This window comes from Oryx dammah, unplaced genomic scaffold (assembly GCF_014754425.2).
Source record: "Oryx dammah isolate SB20612 unplaced genomic scaffold, SCBI_Odam_1.1 HiC_scaffold_18, whole genome shotgun sequence".
NCBI classification, from domain to species: Eukaryota; Metazoa; Chordata; class Mammalia; order Artiodactyla; family Bovidae; genus Oryx; species Oryx dammah.
Genome location: NW_024070202.1, coordinates 11,065,371 through 11,092,037, shown reverse-complemented (window position 1 = coordinate 11,092,037; position 26,667 = coordinate 11,065,371). Strand labels below are relative to the sequence as shown.

The window sequence follows — 26,667 nt, the reverse complement described above, 5'->3', positions numbered from 1 at the left end:
AAAAAAAAACACCACAAATTTTATATTAAATCACTACTTTCAAATTATCCAAAATACCACACTAATTAAAAATATCAACCCAGGCTCAAGCTTTCAATCCTATTCACTTTCACAAGTGTAAAAAGTTAGTTATGACAGCTTAACAGTTCTCCTTAACATTATTCGGTTCAATATTCTCTTTGAAAAGTAATTTAATTTTTAAACCCACAGAACAGCCTGGAAACTTATCATCTTCAGTAGTAGGTTTTTATTCAAATAAAAAGGTGAATGTAAAAATCTTCATTTCACAGGTCAGCTTTCAAAATCCTGCAGAAAAATGTAAAGTAGAATAAAAAAAGAAATGCAAACCAACTTCCATTTCTGTACATAGTTTATCAGACCATAGTTCACATTATATATCAGAATAAATACAGAATGCATTGTATGGGCACAAGTGAGGGAGTAAAGAAAGTCTGCTCTTACACAGCATGAATTTAGGTCTGCCAGGACAAAAGGTTTATTTGTCTGCTTGCATTTTTCAGGAGTCAACAACAACAACAAAAAGCTATTCTGTTATAATAAATACCAAAAACAGAAATCATCTTACTAAAGTTAACATCACATTAGAGTTCTGAGGACAAAACATGATTATCAAAAACTAAACAGAGTTTAAAGGAAGAACAAAAACACAGAGTTTTCAATATGCAATCAGTATTATAAAAATCATAAATCACTGAAAATTTCTGTTTCCAAATAGGATTCAAGATCACAAATACCGTAAAACTATACATCTACCAATGTAAGTTTATAACGAATTGACAGATGTCTGATTACACTGGGGAAATGGCATATTTTCTTAAAATTATTATTAGAACAACAATAATCTATCAAAGCAGCCAATTCATCATCTTCTGTGTGTTTTAAATAAAACAGCTCGTCAAGCCAGCTGTTTTTCTTCAGGCTGTCAGTGCCATCTAGTGGAATATTATTAGCGCTACAACTTGAAAGGTTTTAGCAACGTGATCTACAGATTTTTATAGAAAGGTTATTATTAAAGTGGCATTATTTTCTTTCCTCAAAATAACCCAAATATATACATATTTGTCTTTAAAGAAAGATATATTGAAGAAAAACTGATTTTATTCATAGAAATGTACTGAATTATTAACATGTAATAAAAATCACAAAACGATCAAGCAAAACTTTCATATTTGATACTCTGCCAAATATTTTTACTTCTCTTACTCAATAGCTATGCTATTTTATCCCAAATTTATTCCTATGATAAAGAAAACATTAAAGGTGACTGCTTTGGAGGGAGGCATCAAATATACATCCATTTTTAAAAGGTATCTTTAAAAATTTCTCAACTTCAGTGAAAACTATCAAGCTATTTACCACATGCCTGCCGAGCTAAAGCTGACGACCAGACACACAACCTGAAGCACAGAGAGAAAAGTCCAGTGTCTAAGCCTTAAGTTAGGGCTTCTGGCTTTAGTTTTCAAACACCTGATCAGACCCTCTCTTTAAAAGAATTTCTTTTAAATTGAGATTTCTGTCTATTCTGAGAAAAGATATCATAGCACCTTCAATCCCAGTGTCTAATGACCTCAGTCTTTCCAATTCCTTCACCTTCGACAGCCAATAAAATCCTCAGTCCTTAATCCTGTTTCTTAAATGTCTCTCAAATTTTAACTTTTCTTCATTTCCTAAACCTCATATTATCTTTTTAATCAGTATCCTGGCTCAGGGCTGCCACTCAAAACTCTATCTGTACACTAGTTATCCTTCAAAAACAAATTCATCGCTAACTCTAGAAGACCCAGCACCCACATCTACCTACCCTCATCGTCTCCTAGCTGCGCTACCACTACGCATACCTTACAATAGACCTCTACTATATCCTTCCACATTGTCTATTTTTGCTTGTCTCTTTTACTCAGGTTGAGGTAGGAACAGAGTCTCGTACCTCTTTGCATCTTCATAACTTAGTAACTGCCTGGGTCAATGAATCATTGCCAAAAGCACAATAAATCATTGCCAGATCTTTTATGATCTGCTAGAAAGAGTGGTTAAGAATCCCAAAGCATCTAAAGCCAAGAGAAGCAGAATTTCATTAATGGTTAAAAAGAACACAGATAAACATTTTTATCCATGAGTGCCTAAGAAAAATTCTAAATAATTTTGCAGATCCACAGTGATAGTTCCTCTCGGAACCACCTGCAGAAGACACCTGTCTTAAATGAAACATAATCCTAAATTGAAAGTTTTTATCCCAATCACTAAAGCTAAAAAAGTCTCCTAGCCAAAAGTGTCAATACTAATTCTATCTATATCAGACAGTAATATACTCATCTTTAAAAAAACTGCTCAGTTTATTCTTTTGATTGTATTTTTATGTCATATCTCTCCTACAAATATTACAATAGAGATACTAAAAAACATCAATGCTAAAAGGGCTCTAGTTTAATCACATTTTCACAGATGAGGAAGCTGAGGTATAAAGCTATTCAAATGACTTCCCTTTAATAATAAGCTAAACGTTTAAGTCAATACTTGAACCACCTCTCCCGGCTCTTATTCCAGCACTTTGCTCATGTCTTGGTAAAGTTCTGAAAATAAAGCTCTGTAATTAGGGTCATTTTAGGAGTCTTTTCATGGATACTAAGAAGTCAGTCAATCCATTTCTCTTACTTCACAGAGGTATTCTAAAAGCTAGCACACACTCTACCCCAAATCCCAGAATGTTATAAAGTAGAAATGCCACAGAGTAGGTAGGTACTCAATAAATATTTGTGGAATAAATTAGGCATACAAACAAAAATATTTTCTTATATTTACACAAATATATTTTCAGGTTTTGACAGAAACAGATTTCTTTTGGCTCCACACCCTATATTTTTCTTTAATGAAAAAAATCAAAGGCATCACTAAACCAACCGTGCAATAGTAAACGCAGCAGAATCCTATTTGTATTAATGAGTCAGTAAGATCAAGGCCTGAAAAAAAAAGAAACTAACCCCACCCCCAAAAAATCCTTATTGTTGAGGCAGTATTTCAGTAAAAATTCATAAATAATGGAGGCGCTACGGGAAGTTTACCTAAAGCCTAGATATAGATTTATAAAGTTCAGGTATTTTTAAACCATGATTTAGCAAATCCTTTCAAACAGTCCTAATAAGTTCTGTAACTATTAAACACGTGGCTATTATAATTATTACTGTTACAACCTCACCAGAGCCATGACAGGCTCAGAGAGGTGCACTAGGCCAAAACTAATCCCTGAGTTATGCTTCCGGGGCTTCAGAGAGATGATAACTCTGGCCAATCAGAGAGATGATAAGTGGCCAATTAGTAAATACCAGGAAACCCCTGCAGCCAATCAACCCTTGCCAACTCCCTGTCTTTGTTCTAAACTTATAAATACTGCTGAAAATCTGGGCTCGGGGCTCTCGTCAAGACTCCACTGCGCTGGATGAGACGGGAGCCCTGGCTTGAGCTAGAAATAAAACCCCTTTATGCTTTTGCATTGCTGTGGACGTCTTATTCTCTCAGTTTTGGGGACTCGGACTCTGGGCAAAACAATTACATACTATAATAAATTTTGGTCTTAATTCTTCAGAATTCTTATAATCAATTAAATTATCTAAAAATCTTTCACGTGATTCAAACAGTATACATTTCCTTATACGAATACTCAGTCAATAAATACAGTATAGATTAATTTCTTATAGCCTTACCTCTGCACCAAAAAAAATCCCATTAATTTGGAAAAAAGAGTATCCATTTCCCAAAAATAAAATTTTAGATCATCACTAACTCTCTATTCTACATTTTTGCCCACAAAAATTGTCAGGAAAACTACCAAATTTTTATCTACAACAGTTTCTGTGGTCCCCCTTTCTTTCTCTGCATTGCACGCACAGCTCGGCCAGTGGTTCCCAAACATGGCTCCTCACCACAATCGGCTGGGGATCTTTAAACACTCGGGACGCCTAGCTCCATCGCCCATGCAGTAATTAGAATGGGGTACCTCAGTGGTAAAGAATCTGCCAGCAACGCAGGAGAGGTTCGATCCCTGGGTTGGGAAGATCCCCTGGAGAAGGAAATCGCATCCCCTTCCAGTATTCTTGCCTGGAGAATCCCACGGACAGAGGAGGCTGGCAGGCTACAGTCCATGGAGTCACAAAAAGTCAGACATGACAAAGTGAAAAGCAAAGTCGCTCAGTCGTGCCTGACTCTTTGCGACCCCATGGACTGTAGCCCACCAGGCTCCTCTGTCCATGGGATTCTCCAGGCAAGAATACTGGAGTGGGTTGCCATTTCCTTCTCCAGGGGATCTTCCTGACCCAGGGATCGAACCCAGGTCTCCTGCATTGTAGGCAGACGCTTCAACCTCTGAGCCACAAGCAACAACGATGGCCTGGGCACTAGCGATTCTAATGTGCAAAATTTGGGCGCCACTGACCTTGGCTCTGAAGTACTTAAGCTATGATTTTTTTAATCTACCTCAAAGTTTTCCTTTCCTATGGCAAGTTTTGAAAAGAATCCTTTTTTCTTTTTTACCTTCCATACTATTTTCTCCACCCAAAACCCAAATTTCCAGTATATGGATTATTATTGTCTTGCATCTCCTCTAAAGATTGGATACAGTGTCATCTTGTCTATAAAATACAGAAACTGTACCAGATGATTTCTAAGGGTTCTTCCACCAAGAATTTATATAGTACTCAAAAGAAAAAAAAAAAATCAACAGTACTTTCTAGGTTATCAAGCTCACCTGGAGCCCAACTTCAGCTCTCCTTAACTACCCTCCTTTTTCTGCATTGAACCATATGAAATCAGCCAATATTAAACCATTTCTAACATAAAACACAGCCATTTCATATGCTCCATCTTAATAACCCCTCCTGGTTTTCCTTTATACATAACATACCCAAGCTAAACTTTCTTTCTTTCTTGAAAACCCCAATGAAATCTCAGTTCCCTGTTATAACTTAGAAAGACACAATGACAAGAACAGGCAAAAGAAATGGGTGCAGTCCTGAAGATAAAAGGTGCTTTCTTCTTTTTAATGTTCTACCCATACTTGAGTAAGGGAGAATTAAATGAATTAATGTTTAAAAGTTTCTCTAGGCTAAAGGCTAGATTAAAGCAGAGATACTACAGTTTACCCAAACTGTCTTCTTAGTGTGTGTCTATCAGACTGTTGCGCCAGGCTTAATCATCACTTGAACCATTTACACCTGTTGACCTGTGATTTCAGACTATTCTCCCAGAGCCCACCATCTCAAAAGTACACACTGCCAAACATATACATCTATCTATTCTGTTTCAAATTCTTTTTCCATTTAGGTTATTACAGAATATTAAGTAGAGTTCCCTGTGCATTAATCAACTATACTCCAATGTAAAACTTTTAAAAATTCTTAAAATAAAATTTTAATAAAAAAGTATACACTGCTGATCACTGATCCGGAGAGAGTTGGGAGTCAGTAAGAAGACTGTATAATAAGATTATTATAAATTCACTACCTACCACTACTGGAAAGACATCATGAGCAACACAGAAAGTTCTATGCAATACATTACTGTATTTTTTTTTAAAAGGGGCTTACTCATCAGTTTCACTGTGGTTCTGAAACATCTAATGCCATCTAATTCAAGGCATGTTCATAATGCCTGATACACTTTTTTTTAAGTCAAAGAAACAGAAAATGATCTGTCAATTAGGGTTAATGGTTATCTCTCAATTCCCAATTTTATCACATCCAATAGTCTTTTATAACACTAACACTATGTATAATGATTCAAAATGCCTCTATAAGGCTTCTGTCTGAGCCATTCCACGCAAAAGGGTTGGTTAGAATTTCATCATATTTGGATCTGACCTAATATAAAAAAGCTAAGCAGCAAATACAAAATTCACTTTAGGGGGTAAGGTGCCTCAAAGAGGTGGGAAATCCTCCTCCTAAGCAGCTGACACGGAGGTGTGATGAGGGGCCCTGTGACGGCCAATCAAGAGAAACAAGCCCTTGTACTAAGCTGCCAGCCACAGAAAACAAACAGAAGTTTCAGATATGATCCCCAAATTGAAAATTGCAAGAGCAGACATTCAAAACTGGCTTTGATCTGTGACGGAGCTACTACAGACGGAGGCAGCTCTGAGCAGCGGGGGCCCAGAGTGAGGCACAGCAGGGACTGACTTATTTAACAATGGCTAATATTTCTCCTGGGGGGAGCCAGCTAGCTTTCAAATAACACCTATTAAATTTGTAGATGGCCAAGTTCACATGAATATTAGGGGATTAAAATCCAAGATATCTACAATTTAGGATAAGCTATGCTTTAGCTACTTATTCAAATATCTCTGCTTCATCACGAAAACATAATTTACTATGATTTGGAGCTCGGTGTTACAGCATAAAAAGTAAATCATTTCATTTTATTTATCTGAATTACAGCAGATGAATCAATATGTTGCATTTAAATATATATATATATATATATCACTGCTTTTGGGCAAAGAATTTGATGCAGTAATCAACTCTAAATTTATCAATTTCGCATTTTCTGCTTCACAATAATGAATCATACTGCATCCCAATGAGGATGAGAGCAAAAACAAGCCCCAAGCCTACTGCATTATAAAACTTTACCCAGCTCATCACAACAACCATATGCCTGTGGGAGGGAAAAGCTTCTGTGAATCAATTAGTATCCAAAGGCAATAATATTTTCTTCAGGAAGCAAAAGTCACGCTCACTCATGTAGATCAATACCTTTCCAGGGACCCGGAGACTCTCAATGGCACCAAGATCACTGAGGCTCTCTGGGGGACTTTTCAGACCCTTCAAAAAAAAAAAGAGAGAGAAGAATTTCAACTGTGCTGCAGAACTGTAACATGAGAGAAAATACTTACTTGCTTGTTTGTCTTGTTATATTACCACCAAGTTTATTGATTTTGATGTGCAGGTATGTGCGATTTGTTTATCTCCTTGAACAGTTGCTTTTTAACATTTTATTATATAGATAGAACTGCAGGAGGAGTCAAAAAAAAGATGAAGAATAGAAGGACAAAAGGTTTGAGTACTGTCACGACCATTCAACAATTTTTTAAAGAAAGGCCACCTCATTCAAAGAGCCCACTCATTGGAAAAGACCCTGATGCTGGAAAAGATTGAAGGCAGGAGGAGAAGGGGAAGACAGAGGATGAGTTTGAGTAAACTCTGGAAGTAATGAAGGACAGGGAAGCCTGATGTGCTGTAGTCCATGGGGTCACAAAGAGACGCAACTGAGCAACTGAGCAGCAACAAAGATGTGAATATATCAATAAATGAACATAATGTCTTTAAAAAAAATAAGCTGCAAAGCCTTCCTCTTCTTTCACTGAGCCCATCAGCTGATAGCAAAAGACTTTCCATTCACATTTCTCAACCCTAAGTTAGACTATACTTACGGAAACAAAAATCACCATTTTAAAAAGGCATGTTCCTGTTGTACAATATATAGAATATGTTTCTAAAAACAGCTGTCACAATACATACAGTACTATTATTAAATCAAGGAAAGATGGACTTTTGGAAATTCAAGATAAAGTCACTATATTGGCAACTTAATACCTAATGGCTGAAGTCCAAGTTAACCATTATTCAAAATCAACCAAAAGAGAAGAAACGTGGGTGACAAAAAGCATTCCATAAAAGCACTCATCTATGAATCAGGACCAAATTCATTTGCCAAGTTGGACCTTGGCAAAAAGGTCCAAGCATTATGACTGAGCTAACCAAAGATTTTTAAATAATGATAAATTTTTAAATGATAAAGGCTTAACTAATACATAAGTAATCCCTAGGATTTACCTTATCGTTCTCATCAATGTACCCAATTCATACCACATAACAGAGTTAAATGTCACATCTCGCTGCTTTAGCTCTTTGGTGCTTTGTCTATTCCAGGTTCCCTCAGGGCTCAGTGGTCAACAATCTGCCTGCCAAGCTGGAGACCCAGGCTCGATCCCTGGGCCAGGAAGATCCCCTGGAGAAGGAAATGGCAACCCACTCCAGGATTCTTTCCTGGAGCATCCCATGGACAGAGGAGCCTGGTGGGCTATGGTTCATGGATGACGTAGCAAAGAGTCGGACACGACTGCGTGACTATACAACAACTTTCTGTATTCAGGGATTCTGATTCAAGAATTCAGGGATTCTGACAGTCTCATTTGGGCACCAGGGAAAGTTATCAAGACAGAAAAGAAGTGCGCAATTTAAATTTTCTTTAAAAGCCTCTTTTTAACATAGGCTATTCAAAGCAGACCCCTAAAATCCCTGTGATAATAGTCTGGAAGCAAAATCAGCCGGTACATGAACTTAAGGAGAGATTTATGCTGTTGAGTTTCTGTCCTTTAGCTATCCTCTACTGGCCTTCTGGTGTCCATAGTAACCAAAATATATGGCACATTTATTTGAGACTTAGAGTGGAACTTACTCATCTTTAAATTATAGAGGTGTATATTTTATCTTCCCTAATATAAAATGCCACCAATCACAGCTATAATTTTTTTATGACAAGGTGCTCTGCTTCATCCCCAATCTTCCATTTTCCCCAGAAAATGCCCCCCTCCACCAGCCTTCTCTCCCTCTCCTCTCTCTCTCTCCATCCATACTCTCTCTCCCTCTCTTGTCCTCTCTCTTCTCTCCATCTTCCTCCCCCCACACCCTTCTTGCTCTCTCATTCCAACCCACCAAACCAACACCCCACTTTCAGAGCTCCTCTATGAAATTTTCCTAAATCCTATGTTTCAAAGAAACACTATTTCTCAGCATTGCCTATGGACCAGCTCCATCACCTAGGAAGTTTTTTCCCAAGTCTCACCACAGATCTAATAAATAGGTATTTCTGGATCAGGGCAAGGAATTGCATTTTAACAAGCAACCCAGGTGACTGCTATCATTTCTAATGTTTTGGAAACCCTGCTAAACATTTCCCAACACCTCTGCCAGAGTAGCAAACTTTTAAATAGTAAACATACCTCTCTCTCTGGACCCAAGAGAAGGGAAAGACCAAGTTCTGTTTGCCTCTCTAGCCTAGGGCTAGCACAATTCCAGGAACAGAGTAAACACCAAAGAGATTAGTAACCTATTTGGAGCCTTGGTTAGGCTCCAACCTCCAGCTAATTAAAACCCTGTTCCCATGAGAACATGAAACTGACTTTAAAATGAAGTTTCTAGGGAAATCTGCAGGAATAAGAACAGCATATGGAAGCTTAAGGGCTTCCCAGATGGCGCAGTAGTAAAGAGTCTGCCTGCCAATACAGAAGACGCGAGACACACGGGTTCGATCCCTGGGTCGGGAAGATTCCCTTGGAGTAGGAAATGACAATCCACTCCAGTTTTCTTGCTTGGAAAATTTCATGGACAGAGAAACCTGTGGGCTACAGTCCACAGGGTCGCAAAGAGTCAGCCACGACTGAGCATGAATGCATGCACTGAAGCTTAAAGTCTTACATTGAGTGAGAAAATTAAAGCGTGAAACTACTGGTGTGTGTGTGTTTTCTTCCTTGTCCCAGTTTCTCACCAACAGTCATCATAAGGACATAGCACCAAAAGCGGTGGAGAGGGCAAGGCTGGATTACAGAATTACCCCTTGGACTGCAAGGAGATCAAACCAGTCCATCCTAAAGGAAGTCAACCCTGAATATCCATTGGAAGGACTGATGCTGAAGGTGAAGCTCCAATACTTTGGCCACATGATACGAACATCTGACTCACTGGAAAAAAACCTGATGCTGGAAAAGATGAAAAAACCCCGATGCAAAAGGAAAAGGGGGTGACGGAGGATGAGATGGTTAGAGAGCATCACTGACTCAATGGATATGAATTCGAGCAAACTCAGGGAGGGAGTGGCAGGAAGAGGACCCCCACATGCTATAGTGCATGGGATTTCTAAGAGTCAGACCCGACTTAGCAACTGAACAGCAACAAAATATATTTTATATACACACATTTCTATGCATTCATATACACATACATAAGAGTAAAACTTCATAATTTGATTCAAAACCACAACCAACCCTAAAATATCTTTTTAAAATACAATGTTCATGCCTTTTAAACAAACCATTTGTTTAACCAACCTAACAGAAATTCTTGGAAGAATATATCAGGTGTCATTTTCTCTTGCCCCAGAGTTACGAGGAAAGAATCCAATGTCTAAAACAAGCAAACAAGTGGGATATACCAGTATCTAGAAAAACACCTTGCCTGCAAGTTAGTTATCACACAATAATTTGCTACTAATATTAATACATGGCAACTTTTCACCAAATGTACAAAATAAAAGTAATAAAAACTGGAAACCCTATATCCATGTTAGAAAGCAAGGGATTCAAAGAATGGCTTCTGCCATCTTGAACAACGTGCCTATCATCACAGTCTAATGATAGTAACAATAACTCAGAGGCTCTTATAAGGGATAAAGGAGATAACGTATATGAGAGGTCATAAACAGTGTCTGGTACATGATAAACACCCTTTAAATGTTGACGATTATTCTGAACATCACAGAGAAATGCTTTTATCTCATCAAGACAGAAACCAAGAGTTAAGATAAATTCCTCAAAGCACAATATCTGACACTCATCCCTATTTTAGGATTATAGATCTGAGTAGCAATTTTATAAATTTCTATTAACAAATATGAAGTCATCATTTTTATTTTACCTTCACCTCTTAAAGCAGGAAGTCATGGTTATAACTACGCTGCTGCTGTTGTTCAGTTGCTAAGTCACGTCCGACTTTTTGTGACCCCATGGACTGCAGCATGCCAGGCTCCTCTGTCCTCCACTATCTCCCAGAGTTTACTCAGGATCATGTCCACCGAGTTGGTGATGCTATCTAACCATCTTATCCCCTGCCGCCCTCTTCTCCTTTTTGCCTTTCCCAGCATCAGGGTCTTTTCCAACGAGTCGTCTCTTCACATCAGGTGGCCGAAGTATTGGAGCTTCAGGTTCTATAACTATAGTGCTCTGCCTTTATTAAATTGAAACTTTCACTCTAATCATTAGCCATTGTTGGATTTTCTTTTGTACCTGGCTTTTGTTTTCATAATTTCCCTATACAAAATCCATCAGACATAATCCCTGCCTCTGCAACTTTCTTTGCCGAATCAGATTACATTCAGATTTACTTCTGTTTCGTCTATGTGAATCTTCAACTTCCATCGATGAGACCAGCAATGTAGGTCCCAATGATCAAAAGGAGCATGTAACGCGGTTTGTGATTCCTTCTCTTTTCAAGCAAAAGTTTCGGCAAAATTCAGAGTGTTTACACTCAGCCCTCGGTGTCTCTCAAGCCCACCCGCATCGGGCATTCCTCCTCACTACCCTGCCCAGCACTGCTGAGGAGCCACCGATGACCTCACTGCTGCTCAGTGCACAGGCACACTCCCATTCTCATCCTCCACAGTCCGTGTGCAGCATTTAACACAGCTGATCACTCCCTCTTCTTTTCGGTTCTTTGCTTGGACCTAACTTCTTGGGATTGGAGAAGGCAATGGCACCCCACTCCAGTACTCTCGCCTGGAAAATCCCATGGACGGAGGAGCCTGGTAGGCTGCAGTCCATGGGGTCGCTAAGAGTCGGACACGACTGAGCAACTTCACTTTGACTTTTCACTTTCATGCATTGGAGAAGGAAATGGCAACCCACTCCAGTGTTCTTGCCTGGAGAATCCCAGGGACAGGGGAGCCTGGTGGGCTGCCGTCTATGGGGTCGCACAGAGTCGGACATGACTGAAGCAACTTAGCAGCAGCAGCAGCAGCAGCAACTGCTTGGGACGGTCTCTTTATCCAACAGATATGTACTGAGCATCTGCTAGAGGAGAGATGCTCTTTGGGATGCTCCTTGGGATGCAGGAGAACGCTTCCAGGGGGATGCTGCTCACCACACTGCTCCTTCTCAATCTGCCTTCCTAAATCCCCGAGCTCAGAACACGGAGTCCTCAAAAGCTCCAACTGTGGACTCTTGTTTTATTTCTACACTTACGCCATTGGTGATCTTAACTAGCATACACACCCTCCTTATGCTCGTGACTCCTAAATGTTCACCTACACCCTGGATTTCGCCTCAAAAATTCAAGCTCTTTCAGCCAACTGCCTACTTTCTTCCTCCAAACAGCCAAGAGGCTTTCAAATGAACAAGTCTAAAAACTTGCTTCCTTCCTTCAATCTGTTCCTCCCTCGATCTTACCCAGGTCAATTCAGTTCTTCCAGTTGCTGGGGCCAAACCATTTGGAGTCAACCTTGAAGTTTCTCTTTCTCTCACAGCCCAAATCCGATCTATTAAATCCGATCTATTAAGAAATTCTGTCAACTCCACATTCACAATATATCCAGGATCTGACCTTTTCTCAACACCCCCACTGCTAGCATCCTGAGGAAGGCCCATATCCTGTCTCACTTGGATTACTGTATTAGCATCCTTACTGGTCACCCTGGCCTTACCATGAGTGAGAAGAGAAGGGGAGAAGATGAGATGGAGATGAGACTCTACGTGCTCTGGCTTCCTGCCCTTGCCCTCTGACCTCATCTCCGACCATTTCTCTCATCACTCACTTCATTCCTCCCACACTGGGCTCTTGCTGCCCTTCAGAGACGCTCCTGCCTCAAGGCCTCTGCATCTGCTTTCCCTTCCACCCAGAAGGCGCCTCCCCAGACATCCTCAGAGCTCACTCCCTCACCCCTTCAGGTTTCACCTCAAATGTCACCTTCTCACAGAGGCCTTCTCTGGCCACTGTATCTAAAAAGTACGTGCTGTGTGTGCTCAGCTGCTCAGTCGTGCCTGACTCTTTGCGACCCCATGGACTGTAGCCCACCAGGCTCCTCTGTCCATGGAATTTCCCAGGCAAGAATATTGGAGTAAGGTGCCATTTCCTCTCGCAGGGGACCTTCCAGACTCAGGGATCAAACCTACGTCCCTCACCTCCTGCATTGGGAGAAGGATTCTTTACCACTGAGCCACCTGGAAAGCCCCATCTGAAAGTTATAAATGACCCTAAATCGCCAACAACTCCCAGAACTCTCTATCCTCTATTCCTCTGAAACATGTATCACCATGACTGCCTTCACACATGTCTCTTCTGTTACTGCTGCATTCCCCAGACTTAGAATGGTGCCTGGTACATAGAGTTCGGTAAGCACTTGTTGAACAAACTGAAAGAACAGAGGCCAGCATCATGGAGAAAGCAGAACAAAGGAACTCATGTAAACAGAGAGAGCTAACAAAGGCTGCTCTACGCTCTCCTCCAAACCAAGATCCTTGGAGAGCTGAAATGCCAAAAAGTGTCAGAGACCTTAATTTCCTACCTCTTCACATTAACAGCAATATATTGTCAGCATATTCTTCAGACCCTCCAAAAAGAAACATCTTTCTTTGTATTTATTTGTAATACTGCTATATTGAACCTAACAATATACAGTACAAATAAAATTCCCAATGCTAGGCAGCACCCTACTTTCATACCTCGTAGATTCATAAAAAGTGTATGAATAATGATTAAATATGAGGCTTCTCTGGTGGGTCACACAGTAAAGAATCTGCCTGCAATGCAGGAGATCCAAGTTTGATCCCTGGGTCAGGAAGATCCCCTACTGAAAGGAATAGCAACCCACTCCAGTGTTCTTGCCTGAAGAATCCCGTGGACAAAGGAGCCTGGCGGGCTACAGTCCACGGAGTTGCAAAGCGTCAGACATGACTGAGCAACTAACACACACAAATATGTGGAAGTCAAGCCACAAACAAATATAATTAGGATGACCTTAAAAATCTGTGTGAAACTAATTTTACCTCACCTTCTATACAGTACAGTTCCAACTTTTTGTATGTGTTCTTTAGCTTTTTTTTTTTTTCCTATCCCAACTAAGCACAGATTTTACCTGCTCAATCCAATAAACAAATGACTGAGGCTGAAGAGTTACCATTTTCAGAAAAATTTCACTACATTCGGTAGACATAAACTTATTATCACTGGTTATCTGGACTTTTGTATTTTTTCTCTCTCACTCACTCTTACAAATTAGGGTTAGAAAACAAACCAACCAGAGTACAATGATGGCAATGTTGACTACACTGAACCACCAGCAAGCAACAGGAGACAGCACCAAACTTAGCTGCTGCACCAAAGTCCAAATTCAGCATGCCAGAGGCAGTTTAGGGGCGTTAGTGGTATAATGTACAGAAAGTGTATAGTTTTAAAAGTCAAATGGCTACCAAAGTCAGCCTGAAATCAACGACTGCTTGAATTTCTGCAACAGCCAGCTTCCAGTTTTCCCACTTTTCTACCATCAGTGCAGCCACTGAGATAATTTCTGCGGTTATGCACTTCTTTGTTAGCCCCAGGAACTGTTAACTCCTTGATCTCTTTACTTTGATCATATCATATAAACACTGCTAGGAAAGCCCCATGTGATACATGCTATCATTCCTGTTAGAAAGATGTGAAAACAGATGTTCAAAAAAGGTAACAATGGGGCAAGGATAACCTCTTCATTAAATGGAGCTGGGAAAACTGGACAGCTATGTGTAAAAGAATGAAGTTAGAACACTTCCTAACACCATACACAAAGATAAACACAAAATGGATTAAAGACCTAAATATAAGACCAGAAACTATAAAATTCTTAGAGGAAAACATAGGCAGAACACTCAATGATATAAATCAAAGCAAGATCCACTATGACCCTCCTCCTGAAGTAATGAAAATAAAAACAAAAATAAACAAGCTGGACCCAGTTAAGTTCAAAGGCTTTTGCACAGCAAAAAAAAAAAAAAAAAACTATAAACAAAGTGAAAAGGCAACCCTCAGAATGGGAGAAAATAATAGCAAATGAAACAACTGATAAAGGATTAATTTCCAAAATATACAAGCAGCTCGTACAACTCAATACGAGAAAAACAAAAACCCAATCAAAAAGTGGGGAAAAGACCTAAACAGACATTTCTCCAAAGGAGACATACATAAGGCTAACAAACACATGAAAAGATGCTCAACATCGCTCATTATTAGAGAAATGCAAATCAGAACTACAATGAGGTATCACCACACACCAGTCAGAATGGCCATCATCAAAAAGTCTATAAATAATAAATGCTGGAGAGGGTGTGAAGAAAAGAGAACCCTCTCACACTGCTGGTGGGGATGTAAATTGATACAGCCACTACAGAAGAGAGTATGGAGATTCCTTAAAAAACTAGGAATAAAACCACCATATGACCCAGCAATTCCACTACTAAGCATTTACACTGAGAAAACCAAAACTGAAAAAGACACACGTATCCCAATGTTCATTGCAGCACTGTTTACAATAGGTAGAACATGGAAGCAACCTAGATGTCCACTGAGAGATGAATGGATAAAGCAGCTGTGGTACATATATACAATGGGATATGACTCAACCATAAAAAGGAACGCATTTGAGTCAGTTCTAATGAGGTGGGTGAACCTGGAGCCTATTATACAGGGAAGTAAGTCAGAAAGAGAAAGATAAATATCGTATACTAACACATATATGTGGAATCTAGAAAGATGGTACTGATGAAATTATCTGCAGGGCAGCAATGGAGACGCAGACAGAGAACAGGCCTGCAGACACGGTGGGGCGGGGGCGGGGCGAGATGTGTGCAGAGTAACAGGGACACTTACATCACCGTATGTAAAATAGACAGCTAATGGGAATTTGCTGTATGACTTAGGGAACTCAAACAGGGGTTCTGTATCAACCTAGAGGGGTGGGACGGGGCGGGAGATGGGAGAGAGGTTTAAGAGGGAGGAGACATATGTATACCTATGGCTGATTCATGTTGATGTTTGACAGAAACCAACAAAATTCTGTAAATCAATTATTCTTCAATTAAAAACTAAATTTTTTTTTCTTTAAGTAAAGTTGCTCAAGGTCACAAAGCTACAGGATGGACCAGGATTCAAACCCATCCTCAAGAAAGAAGTGTTATGAAGCATAAGACCAGGACTCAACAAACGTAAGGAACTGCCAAATTTTACTATCCACTTAATTATATATTTTATAATTCACAGAACTTTAAAACTTTATCTTCATGACAATAACAACATAATTTGACAGAGGAAAATAATCACATAGAATTTGTGTATTCTTTACCAGAGACCAACAATGTGTAATCTACTCAGATGTCTCTCAAATTCTAAACTATCAAATAAGAATTTAATTTGGAATTTATAGTCTTTTTTCCATGAACAACAAAAATATTCACAAATGAAACTTTCACTAAATGCTTTGCCTCAACATTCTCCAAAGTTCTCAAGATGACACTGATTTAAAATTCTAATCTAAATTACCCTCTCTAATATAAAAATAATAAAGAATGATCAATTCTAGTAAAATATGAGAGCTGAAACAAATAAAGGTATCTAAAACCAAACCATAATCAACAAGTACATAAAAGTGGATTTCTGCCATTTCTGATTTGAAAGAAGCTGACACGTTATTAGGATATCCCTCTAATTTATGACAGAAAACAGCCAAGTTTTTACTCAAGATTTAACATTCTGGCAAAAAATAAAAGATCATTATTTTGCCATGACAATTACTTTTTTAAAGTATCATTTCACACACACTAACTTACTGATGACTTTTATAACAGAACTTTGAAACAAAATGAACAAAAATAATTATTATTCTCACTTTCACATAAGAAAACTCATGCTACTAGATTTAGGGACTTGCCCAAAAGCATAAAGCTATCAATATCAATTCTGCCTTCAAATTACTGCTTTCCCCACCCCCATCCCCCACCCCACTCTTTCTAGTCATCTCTATTGCACAGACCTCACTTCCACCCAGGCCACCCTCAGACAATCAGGCAGCTTGGGGATAAAGGGAACCCGGCAGTATAGCTAGGGCGATCACTGGAAAACTGGCAAAAGTGGGGAGGGGGAGACAAAGAGAGCCTCCGGCTCCCTCATTGGCCTTATCTGAAGGAATGTTCTTGGGTCACCGGGTCCCACCTGAGCAAGGCTCCGAACCCCGCGGGTCAGGTGAGTTTTCCAGGGTGTGCCCGGAATTTATAGTGCTCCTGCCACCTGCCACCACCTATAACTTGGCTATCTGCTTGCCTGCGGCCCAGGGACAGAATATCTCGGCTCCTCTCCCAGCAGAGATGAAGAAGACCTTTGCTTCAGCCTCTGCAACTTACCTGCCGGGTCATAAGAGATTTGATTTTTTGCATGTCTTATTCGTGAGGCGGTATCTTGCAGCAGAGAACTAACAAATCACTCACAACCACCAAACTGCTGGCCCCGACACAGGGAAGCCATAGTGAGTGGTCACATGGAACTGCCGACCTGGGTTTCCCTTCCTTTCCCTTAGCATGCTGGGAATTGTAGTCCTCCGGCTGCCGTCGCCCCTGCAATGGAGGCGAGAGAACGGTCCAGGTACTACATTTCCCGGCAAGCAAAACAGCTGTCGCTTCGGATAAGGGCACAAAACTTGTTGCCCTGAGAGACCGCGGCAGTCGCCGGTCTTTAAAGAGGTACTAGGTATCGGTAGCTCTGCTTCGGGGAGGCGGCAAAAACTTAATTCTTAGGTGACCAGGAACAAATACTGAGGAGACAGTATATAAACCTGACTGACTTGAGGCCCCCTAGGGATGTAGTGGAGGAAACCCCACCTGGTCTCTGGGGCGAAGGGAAAGGACGACAGGCTGACGCGAAGGGGCTGGACGCTCAAAGAGAACTTGGCATTCCCCAGGTGGCGCTGGGCTGGGCCTGAGGAAAGGGCTTGTCCAGCTTGTCCAGGGCTGGCTGTCCAGGTTAGGGCTCTTCTCCCTCAGCGTTGGTATTAACAGCAGAAAACTAAAACCAAAGGATTTAACTCCTCACTTATCGTTTTACCACCTGTTTAATCTAAGGCAAATCAAGATAGAAAATATTAATATAGCAACGCAAGGAGATCCAACCAGTACATTCTGAAGGAGATCAGCCCTGGGATTTCTTTGGAGGGAATGATGCTGAAGCTGAAACTCCAGTACTTTGGCCACCTCATGCAAAGAGTTGACTCATTGGAAAAGACTCTGATGCTGGGAGGGATTGGGGGCAGGAGGAGAGGGGACGACCGAGGATGAGATGGCTGGATGGCATCACGGACTCGATGGACGTGAGCCTGAGTGAACTCCGGGAGCTGGTGATGGACAGGGAGGCCTGGCGAGCTGCGATTCATGGGGTCGCAAAGAGCCGGACACGACTGAGCGACTGAACTGAACTGAACTGAACAGTAATAAGGCATGTCACTTTAATGTCCTCTTTTCAACTTTCAGCAGTTTAGTTACATTGAGGAAAGCAATAGGGGGGGGTCTTTGGGGGCTCAATTTAAGAAAGAACTTTCCAATTATAAGAATAACAGAAAAAGTGACCCAGAGCTAACAATAGCACACATGTATTGAGAGCTTGTTACCTGTCAGAAACCTTGCTAATAGCTTTACACGTGGTATCTCACTTATCCACACAAGTAAGTGAATGCAATTTATAAACTGTAAGGCACTTCATAATTATGAAGTATTATAGTCGTAATCCTACACAGTTCTCTACTCCAACAGAACCACCCTGTGGATAGTTTTATCACTGTGCCTGACAGTTCCTTTTGAAATATATGCTTACCTATATGCTTTTCTGACTCTATTACGTCTAACCCCGTGAAGAAATTCCAGTGCCTTTTGGGCAACCTTAGTGTAGTTCATTACAGCGGATTACCTGTTATAATCTTAATTGCCAGACAGTTCTTATTGATTCGAAGTCTGAAAGAAACTGCTGGCCATATTAGCATATGAAATGAAACCCAATTCACTAAACATTTGTTGATTTCTGGGCACTAGTCAACCCTGTTCTGAGCACTTCAGATTGATAAAATACAATCAGGATCCTTAAGGAGTTTACAATTTAGTTAAACTGTATGTATTAGAGAGGATCTAAGTCCAGTAGTTCTCAAACTTGATTGTTCAGATTCACCTGAGGAGGGTACAGTTGTTACCATTTTTGTGGGAGTTCTTTAAGACCTTCAGTGATTTTTATAGGCAGCCAGCTGTAGCATTTAAAATACACTGTTTAGAATGAACCCAGATCCAGACCCACAATTTTTTCCCTCATACACAAGGTTGGAGGTGACCAAAAAAGAGAAGCTTTTTTTTTTTTCTTTCATTTGGTTTTTTCCTATCAACCAAATTGAGGAAAAGAGTGATTTCTGTATCTGCTTGACCTGAAAAGGCAAGAAAGCATTAAAACTCTATTTAATTCTTAATCCTCTACATTTTAGTATGTTTCTTTTTAACTAAAAGGAAATGGACAAACCAGGCCTCTAAAAGTTCAAAGGCTGTAGCTATAATAGTAGAAGCATGGAAAGTAAATCAGTGCTATTGTCTAAATAAAATATATGCCCTAATTCAGCATCAGTTCAGTTCAGTCGCTCAGTCGTGTCCAACTCTTTGCGACCCCATGAATCGCAGCACGCCATGCCTCCCAGTCCATCACCAACTCCCGGAGTTCACTCAGACTCACGTCCATCGAGTCAGTGATGCCATCCAGCCATCTCATCCTCGGTCGTCCCCTTCTCCTCCTGCCCCAATCCCTCCCAGCATCAGAGTCTTTTATAGTGAATCAACTCTTCGCATGAGGTGGCCAAAGTACTGGAGTTTCAGCTTTAGTATCATTCCTTCCCAAGAAATCCCAGGGCTGATCTCCTTCAGAATGGACTGGTTGGATCTCCTTGCAGTCCAAGGGACTCTCAAGAGTCTTCTCCAACACCACAGTTCAAAAGCATCAATTCTTCAGCGCTCAGCCTTCTTCACAGTCCAACTCTCACATCCATACGTGACCACTGGAAAAACCATAGCCTTGACTAGATGGACCTTAGTCGGCAAAGTAATGGCATACCCTAACACTATGAAAATAGTTGAACTATACATGATAGGTTTTTTGACTCCCTAAGCTAAAAAATAAAAACAAAAACCTAGAGCCCTAAAGTGCACTTTTTAAAAAAGGTGAAGCATGTTACTTCATTTCCATTTTTCAAAACTACATATATAAAACTTATTAGAGGACTTCACTGGTGGTCCGGTGGCTTAAACTCCACATTCCCAATGTAGGGGACCCAGATTCAATCCCTGGTCAGGGAACAAGATTCCACAGGCTGCAACTAAGAATTAGCACGCCACAACTAAAGAACCAAAAATAAATAAATGCATTAGACTTAGTTAGTACTCACACAGTTGTCTGAGGGTCATTAGTGGTAGGCCAGAACAAACTAGTGGAAAGTGTGGAGGGCCTCCCAGCAAATCTTGACAAAAGTTTTTAGAATCATAGTCCTTCTGTGAAGGAATGCCAGCCCTGTTTTTGTAGATTGGAATATCCGGGCTAAGAAGTAAGTTGATCTGATTCAGGGCAGTCGCATCAGCTGTAAAGTAGGATAAGGGCTTCGCTGGTGGCTCAGACAGTAAAGAATCTGCCTGCAGTGCAGGAGGCCTGGGATCCCTGGGTTGGGAAGATCCCCTAGAGAAGGGAATGGCAACCGACTGCAGTATTCTTGCCTGGAGAATCTCCATGGACGGAGGAGCCTGGCGGGCTACAGTCACAGGTTCACAAAGAGTCGGACATGACTGAGCGACATACACACGAGCAACACCCCCCCTCCATAAGGGCATATTTCTGATGGCCCAAATAGAAGGAGCCTCTGAAGCTTAAAAGCAGAGATCCTGGTTTGATTAGGGCCAGGATGAATTTCTAGTCACCCTATAAATATCAAAGCAGCAGAAAGATGTGGCCTCCCCAGCAAAATGTAAAGACATTTCCTGAGCAAGCAGTAGTAGAAAAACAGGACACTTGCTGAAGGTAAAGCAGTGACCTGGAGAGGGGCCCTGGGAGGAAGACGTTGCTGATAATCATTTAGTGGCCTTATGACTTGATCAGGGTTTCTGGGAGGCAGTACTGTAGACCTGACTCTATAGGAGTTAGCACGGGAATGGGTGACTGTGACGGCCTTCTCTAGCAGCCACCTCTTCCCTGTAAACTCTGACCTTTCCTGAGATCTATCGAATTAGAACAGAAGACAGGGCTTGCTTTCCTCAGTTCTTGCGTGTATGCATGCTCAGTCATGTCCCACTCTTACAATCTCATGGACTATAGCCCACCAAGCTCCTCTGCCCATGAGATTCTCCAGGCAAGAATACTAGTGAAAGTGAAGTCGCTCTGTTGTGTCCAACTCTTTGCGACCCCATGGACTGGGGCCCACCAGGCTCCTCGGTCCGTGGGATTTTCTAGGCAGGAATACTGGAATGCGTTGCCATTTCCTTCTCCAGGGGATCTTCCCGACCCAGGAATTGAACCCAGATCTCCCACATTGCGGGCAGACACTTTACCATCTGAGCCACCAGGGAATTCCCTTCTCCAGGCGATTTTCCCCGACCCCGGGATCAAACCTCTGTCTCTTGCTTCTTTTGCATTGGCAGGCAGATTCTTTACCATTGAGCCATCTGGTAAGCCACTGTTCTCTGTTGGCCTTGGCATTGGCATGTCACCACCTCTCCTTCCCAATTCTTCCTACCATTCCAAAGCATTCCTATGCTACTAGTAAATAATGAGTGTGGATGTTTGAAATCCATAGGCTCCTGAACAGAGCTCCTCTGTGGGTTACAGGTGAGATGTGAGATGTAGATGATGGGAAGTTTCTTATAATGATAAAACACTTTAAACCATCTGTAATAGCCCTTAAAAACTGAAAACAATTGAAGTTATATTTTAACGTTATCTTGTGTGGCTTCCTGTGTAAACATCCTGAGTTCTGAAGTTACTCTAGCAGGTTAAGATTTTTATTCGTACTATCTGCCACTAGAGGGCGCATTGTCATGATTTTTGTCTCAGCACTTTCCCAAGACGAGCTTCTCACTGTCAATTTTAAATATGTGCTTGCATGCTAAGTCATTTCTGCGTGACCCTCTGGACTATAACCCGCCAGGCTCCTCTGTCCTTGGGATTCTTCAGGCAAGAATACTGGAGTGGGTTGCCATGCCCTCCTCCGTGGGGCCTTCCCAGCCCAGGGACAGAACCCATGTCTCTTAAGTCTCCTGCACTGGCAGACAGGTTCTTTACCGCTTGTGCCACCTGGGAAGCCCTTTAATATGTGTCTTGACATGAAAAGATCATCTAATTCATTTTGACATTTTATTTATTTATGTAACATCTCTTATCACTGTATCATAAAATAAATGATCTTTTAATATAACAAAAGAAACCCAAAAAGTGCAGACTAAAAATCAGTCCTTTAAACTGAGTAAATTTAACATTAGGAAAAACTCACTGCATCATCTTTATTTCTCTCACTTTGCTTAGGACCCAAAAAAGTTCATCATGAACCAGCACTGGGTTTGAAAAATACTAGAAAGAGCTTATTTAATAAAACACAATTCGAGATGGATATTGATTTAAAAGATGTGAGGGGGAGTCTATCTGCTATCTGTAGAATTTCAATATTACTTTCCAAATTGTGTTTTGTAAAATCCAATATTAATATTTGTAGGCATTTCTCAAGCATCAAGTGGGAATCAGAAGACACGGACTAAGGAACTTTGGGGTTTGTTTCTGGGGGAACAACCTAAGAAAAATACTAGTTAATCACTATGCTGGATCCATAAATGAATTAGACCAGTCTTTGTGTTCTAGGACTCAGAGGGAAAATAAACATGCAACAAAGTCAGTTGAGCTTAGTGAGATAAGTGCTGCAATCTCTAGATGGCACAAACAAGATTTAGAAGTAGCACAGAGAAAGTTGTGGTGTAACAACTACCTGGGGGGAAGTTCTTACCCCTTTTTTTCTTTCTGAAGCTTGGAGAGATCATTAAGTGACCTCTGAAGAGGGGTCAGGTTTTCCAACTGTCACTTTGCTAGTAAGAGCAGGTCCGAACTGGGTCCTGGTGGCCCAGACTGTGAAAAATCTGACTGCAATGCAGGGAGACTCTAGAGTTTGATATCCTGGGTCAAGAAGATCCCCTGTAAGAGAAAACGGCAACCCACTCCAGTTTTCTGGCCTGGAGAATCCCATGGACAGAGGAGCCTGGCAGGCTACAGACCATGGTGTTGCAGAGTTAGACACGACTGCGCGACTAAGCATGAACACACACACAGGTCTGTTAGCCTTAATCCAAAATATGTTTCCAAACTTAAATTCCAAAATAACTATCACTTTTTTTTTTTACCTTTAATTACAATTGAGGAATATTCTTTCTTCGCCTATTTTATCACCAAACTTCTTCAGTGGGCCTTTACTTTTCAAAAATGATTTATGCAAGGAATTTTGCATGATTTGATGCAGATTTTTGTTTTATATAGTAGAGGCTTGGACTGGAACCTTCTTGCAGTAGATGATTTGAAATGAAATAGGGGTTAACTTATAGCTAGGTAAATTAAGCGGAAGGACACTGCCTGGCAGTGAAAGGCCAGGCAGAAAATCCGTAGCCCAGACACCACTGTAGAGGCAAGATGGTCTCTGAGCTGTTGGTTCACTTACTCTGCTTCAGCTGTGAAAATGTGGCCTCAGATATTATCTGTTATAATTATGTGAAGTCCATGATTCAGTGTTACTTGGAAACAGACCTGTGGTTTGCTTTTAAAAATAACATGAATCCATAGACTCAATAAACCCATGGTGGACATTTCTAACAGGAAATATACACAGAAAAATACATATTTAAAGATATATATAACTTTTACATGTTACTTCATGGTGGTTTATAACTATTTTAGCAGATATATGAAATACTGTGATTTTCATAGAAAAAATTTAATTTCAAAATAGCGGCATCATTTTTCCATGATAGGATACTAGCTTCTGTTTTTTCAGAAAATTTCACAATATGCTCTTGATTATTAAAGCATATTGTTTTTTATTAGAGTCACCCAAAAGGACGTTTTCCTTCAGGTGATAATTAACGACTAAGAATAATTCATGAAACATGCTCAGGATTACTGATAATTGCTAAGAAGTGGCTCTGAAAGTCACAAGCCTGTCTTCTTGCAGAGCCTATAACAGGTGTTCCCAGTACCTGTGTCCTTTGTATACACATTCATTCTGTATTCAAATCGCAGAAGCAAGAGGCAGGCTGGGGTCTGTTACCTCACTGCTAATTTCCCTGGCAAATAAACCAGCAGCTGCTGGTCCATGAACCGAGTTGCCACCAGGAATAGGGCACTGTGTGCATGGAAGAGGATGCATTCATGGAACCCTTCAGCAGCAGGGTTGGGGTCCTTCGGTGCAAAATATACCTCCTTCTCTTAGGTAAGGCACTGCGTAGAGTGCATTTTAACTACTTTTTTTTTTTTTAATTGTGAGCATAAGGTAAATATTTGCTCTTGGCTGTAGATTCACTCAGATAATTGAAGGACAGCACAGAACCTTTTAACAATAACACAGTTTGTTCCAGCAAAGAAACAGGATCATTTAGGAGAAAAGTTCAATCAATCGATGGCTATTGTTTTCTGAAGACAACAATTATTGTCAATAGCACTCATTAAGAAAATTAAAACATTCTAAAAACTTAATGTGTTTCTTCTTTTTATAGAGTTCATATATAGGTCCAACACTCTTTAATGCATTCTACTTTGGCAAATATTCTTATAGGTCATGAATTTGTTACCACTTACTGTGAAACTTAGAACAATTTATGAACATAGTTTGTGGCTGTTTTATTTAAAGATATTGTGGCAAACTGTTAGCTCTACCTGTTTTTTACCTAATTTATGAAATGTGGGAAAAAAGATTCCAAACTGATAAAAAAATATACTCAATAGGGAGAAATGTGTTTAAAAGTATTATTTCTCCAAAATAGCTTTAGTCTTTATTTTTGCCCAATAGTTAATTCAATTAATTTTTCCCCCTCTACTTTTTTTCTCCCTCATTCTCCTCTTTATCCTTAGAATTTAGAGGAGTCCACTGTTTCTATGTCATAATTTCCCCAGACATTCTTTTTCCATTCTTCCTATATCAGCTTTAAAAGTCAAGTTAAAAGAACAATTCAGTTTTCTTATTTTGTTTATATCCAACAGATAGGAATTCAAAAAACCTTTTATTCCTTAAAATTTAAGAACAAATTAGCTAAATAACCACTTAAGTTTTTAACCTTCTTCAGTATTTAGAGCTTGCACTTACTGGTATTTTATGGCTTAGTTTTCATAGTACGTGTGATTATTTACATTTATACCTAATGTGTTCATATTCCACATATTTGAAATGTACAGTTTGTTATTTTTTTAAATGTTTGAGTTTCCCATAATTGTGATTGTTTTTCCATTATGTTGTCAAATTCAAGCCTATAGAGATGTTTAGAAATTTTTAGGAAAATTAAGCAATTACCATAACTGAGTTTTTATCTTTGTGCATTTTTCTGGGCTTCAAAAGTATCCTTTGTGGCAGTGCCATGCTTAATTTTTTACAAAGGGACTGCTGTCATTTCCTAAGTAATTTTTTGCAACTGGCTTTAGGAAGCACTGAGAGCCAATTCATTTGAAGGATTCTACCAAACTAAAATTAAACATAATTTTGAGAAATAGATAGCATGTCCATAAGTAGCTAAAGCAGTTATTATCCCTTAAGACTTCACAAATTTACTCTTCTCCATTGGTAGTGAGTTGTAAAGACCTTGGGTAATTTGGAAATTTTTTTGTACTTTGAAATACTGAGTATCAGTTTGTTTTTTCTTTTTTAAAAATTGTAGCTATTTGAACCCTCAAATGTAGTTTGTAAAGTCTATTCAAAGTACATTATCATAATTTCTATTTTCTCTAAAGATACAAGAGTTTATTTACAGTCAACAATAGCTGTGTTGTGCTTGCTAATATCAGACTTGGCAATGGGGAAGTAAATGCCAACTATTTTGAGCTACAGTAGAGGTCACTTTGTGGAGTCTGATGTTTATATTCAATACAGTGAAACTGGTCTAGGGAGTCTTGTTGCTGGACTATAGATAATTTCACAATATGAGGTCGTGTTCTTTAACACTGGACGTTCCTTTATCATACCTTTGTTTTATAGTTTAAGGGAATCTCTGAAGGGGAGAGTTTTGCTATAATTTTGTATGTCAGGTTATTAATGATATTATCAATGTTCTTCAAAGCAGTATAGTGCCTCAAATATAAAAAATCAAGAGTTTTCTTTTCTTGTACTCAAAAGTATTAACCTAGTAATAAAATTAAACGTTCATTTAAGTACAAATATTTGGAATATCAAATTAAAATTTCATCAATTTTCATATCATTTATTTTCAAAAAGTTTACTTGTTCTTACAGAGGTTGACTTTCTAAAATTCATAGTTCAGTCATTTACATTTCCTTATACAATGAGAAAAGAACCCTTGAAAACTTCTGAAGATGAAGCTGATTTTTTTAAGTCAGTAAACTACTGTTTGGACAGCATAAGCTCATCACATCTATAGGGGGGAGTTCAGCAATGGCTTAAGAGTACATGCTCCTAAACTGGAGCAGAAGCATACAATTATCTGTTTATTCTGCAACGTTCACTACAAGTAAGGATTACATCATATCAGTAGACTCATGTATTTCCTGCAAATTAAAAAGATTTTAGTGGATGATATAAAAAATGTATAAAGAAAATTTCATCCCTCAC

At 39.8% G+C, this 26,667-nt stretch overlaps 2 protein-coding genes across 3 annotated transcripts in view; one reads left to right on the top strand and one right to left on the bottom strand.

Annotated features, from left to right (window-relative positions):
• The window catches only part of VPS50 (VPS50 subunit of EARP/GARPII complex), a 136,053-nt gene extending 118,703 nt beyond the window's left edge, over nucleotides 1–17,350 (bottom strand). For both annotated transcript variants that reach the window (XM_040260292.1, XM_040260293.1), the window contains exons 1-2: nucleotides 17,204–17,350; nucleotides 6,762–6,830 (exon numbers count right to left, since the gene is read on the bottom strand). In XM_040260292.1, the coding sequence (XP_040116226.1) occupies nucleotides 6,762–6,830; nucleotides 17,204–17,236 (102 nt within the window). In that variant the 5' untranslated portion in view covers nucleotides 17,237–17,350. The remainder of the gene's footprint in view (nucleotides 1–6,761; nucleotides 6,831–17,203) is intronic.
• Nucleotides 17,351–24,230: 6,880 nt separating this feature from the next.
• The window catches only part of HEPACAM2 (HEPACAM family member 2), a 51,559-nt gene continuing 49,122 nt past the window's right edge, over nucleotides 24,231–26,667 (top strand). The window contains exon 1 of the mRNA XM_040260290.1: nucleotides 24,231–24,324. Within this exon, the coding sequence (XP_040116224.1) occupies nucleotides 24,246–24,324 (79 nt within the window). The 5' untranslated portion in view covers nucleotides 24,231–24,245. The remainder of the gene's footprint in view (nucleotides 24,325–26,667) is intronic.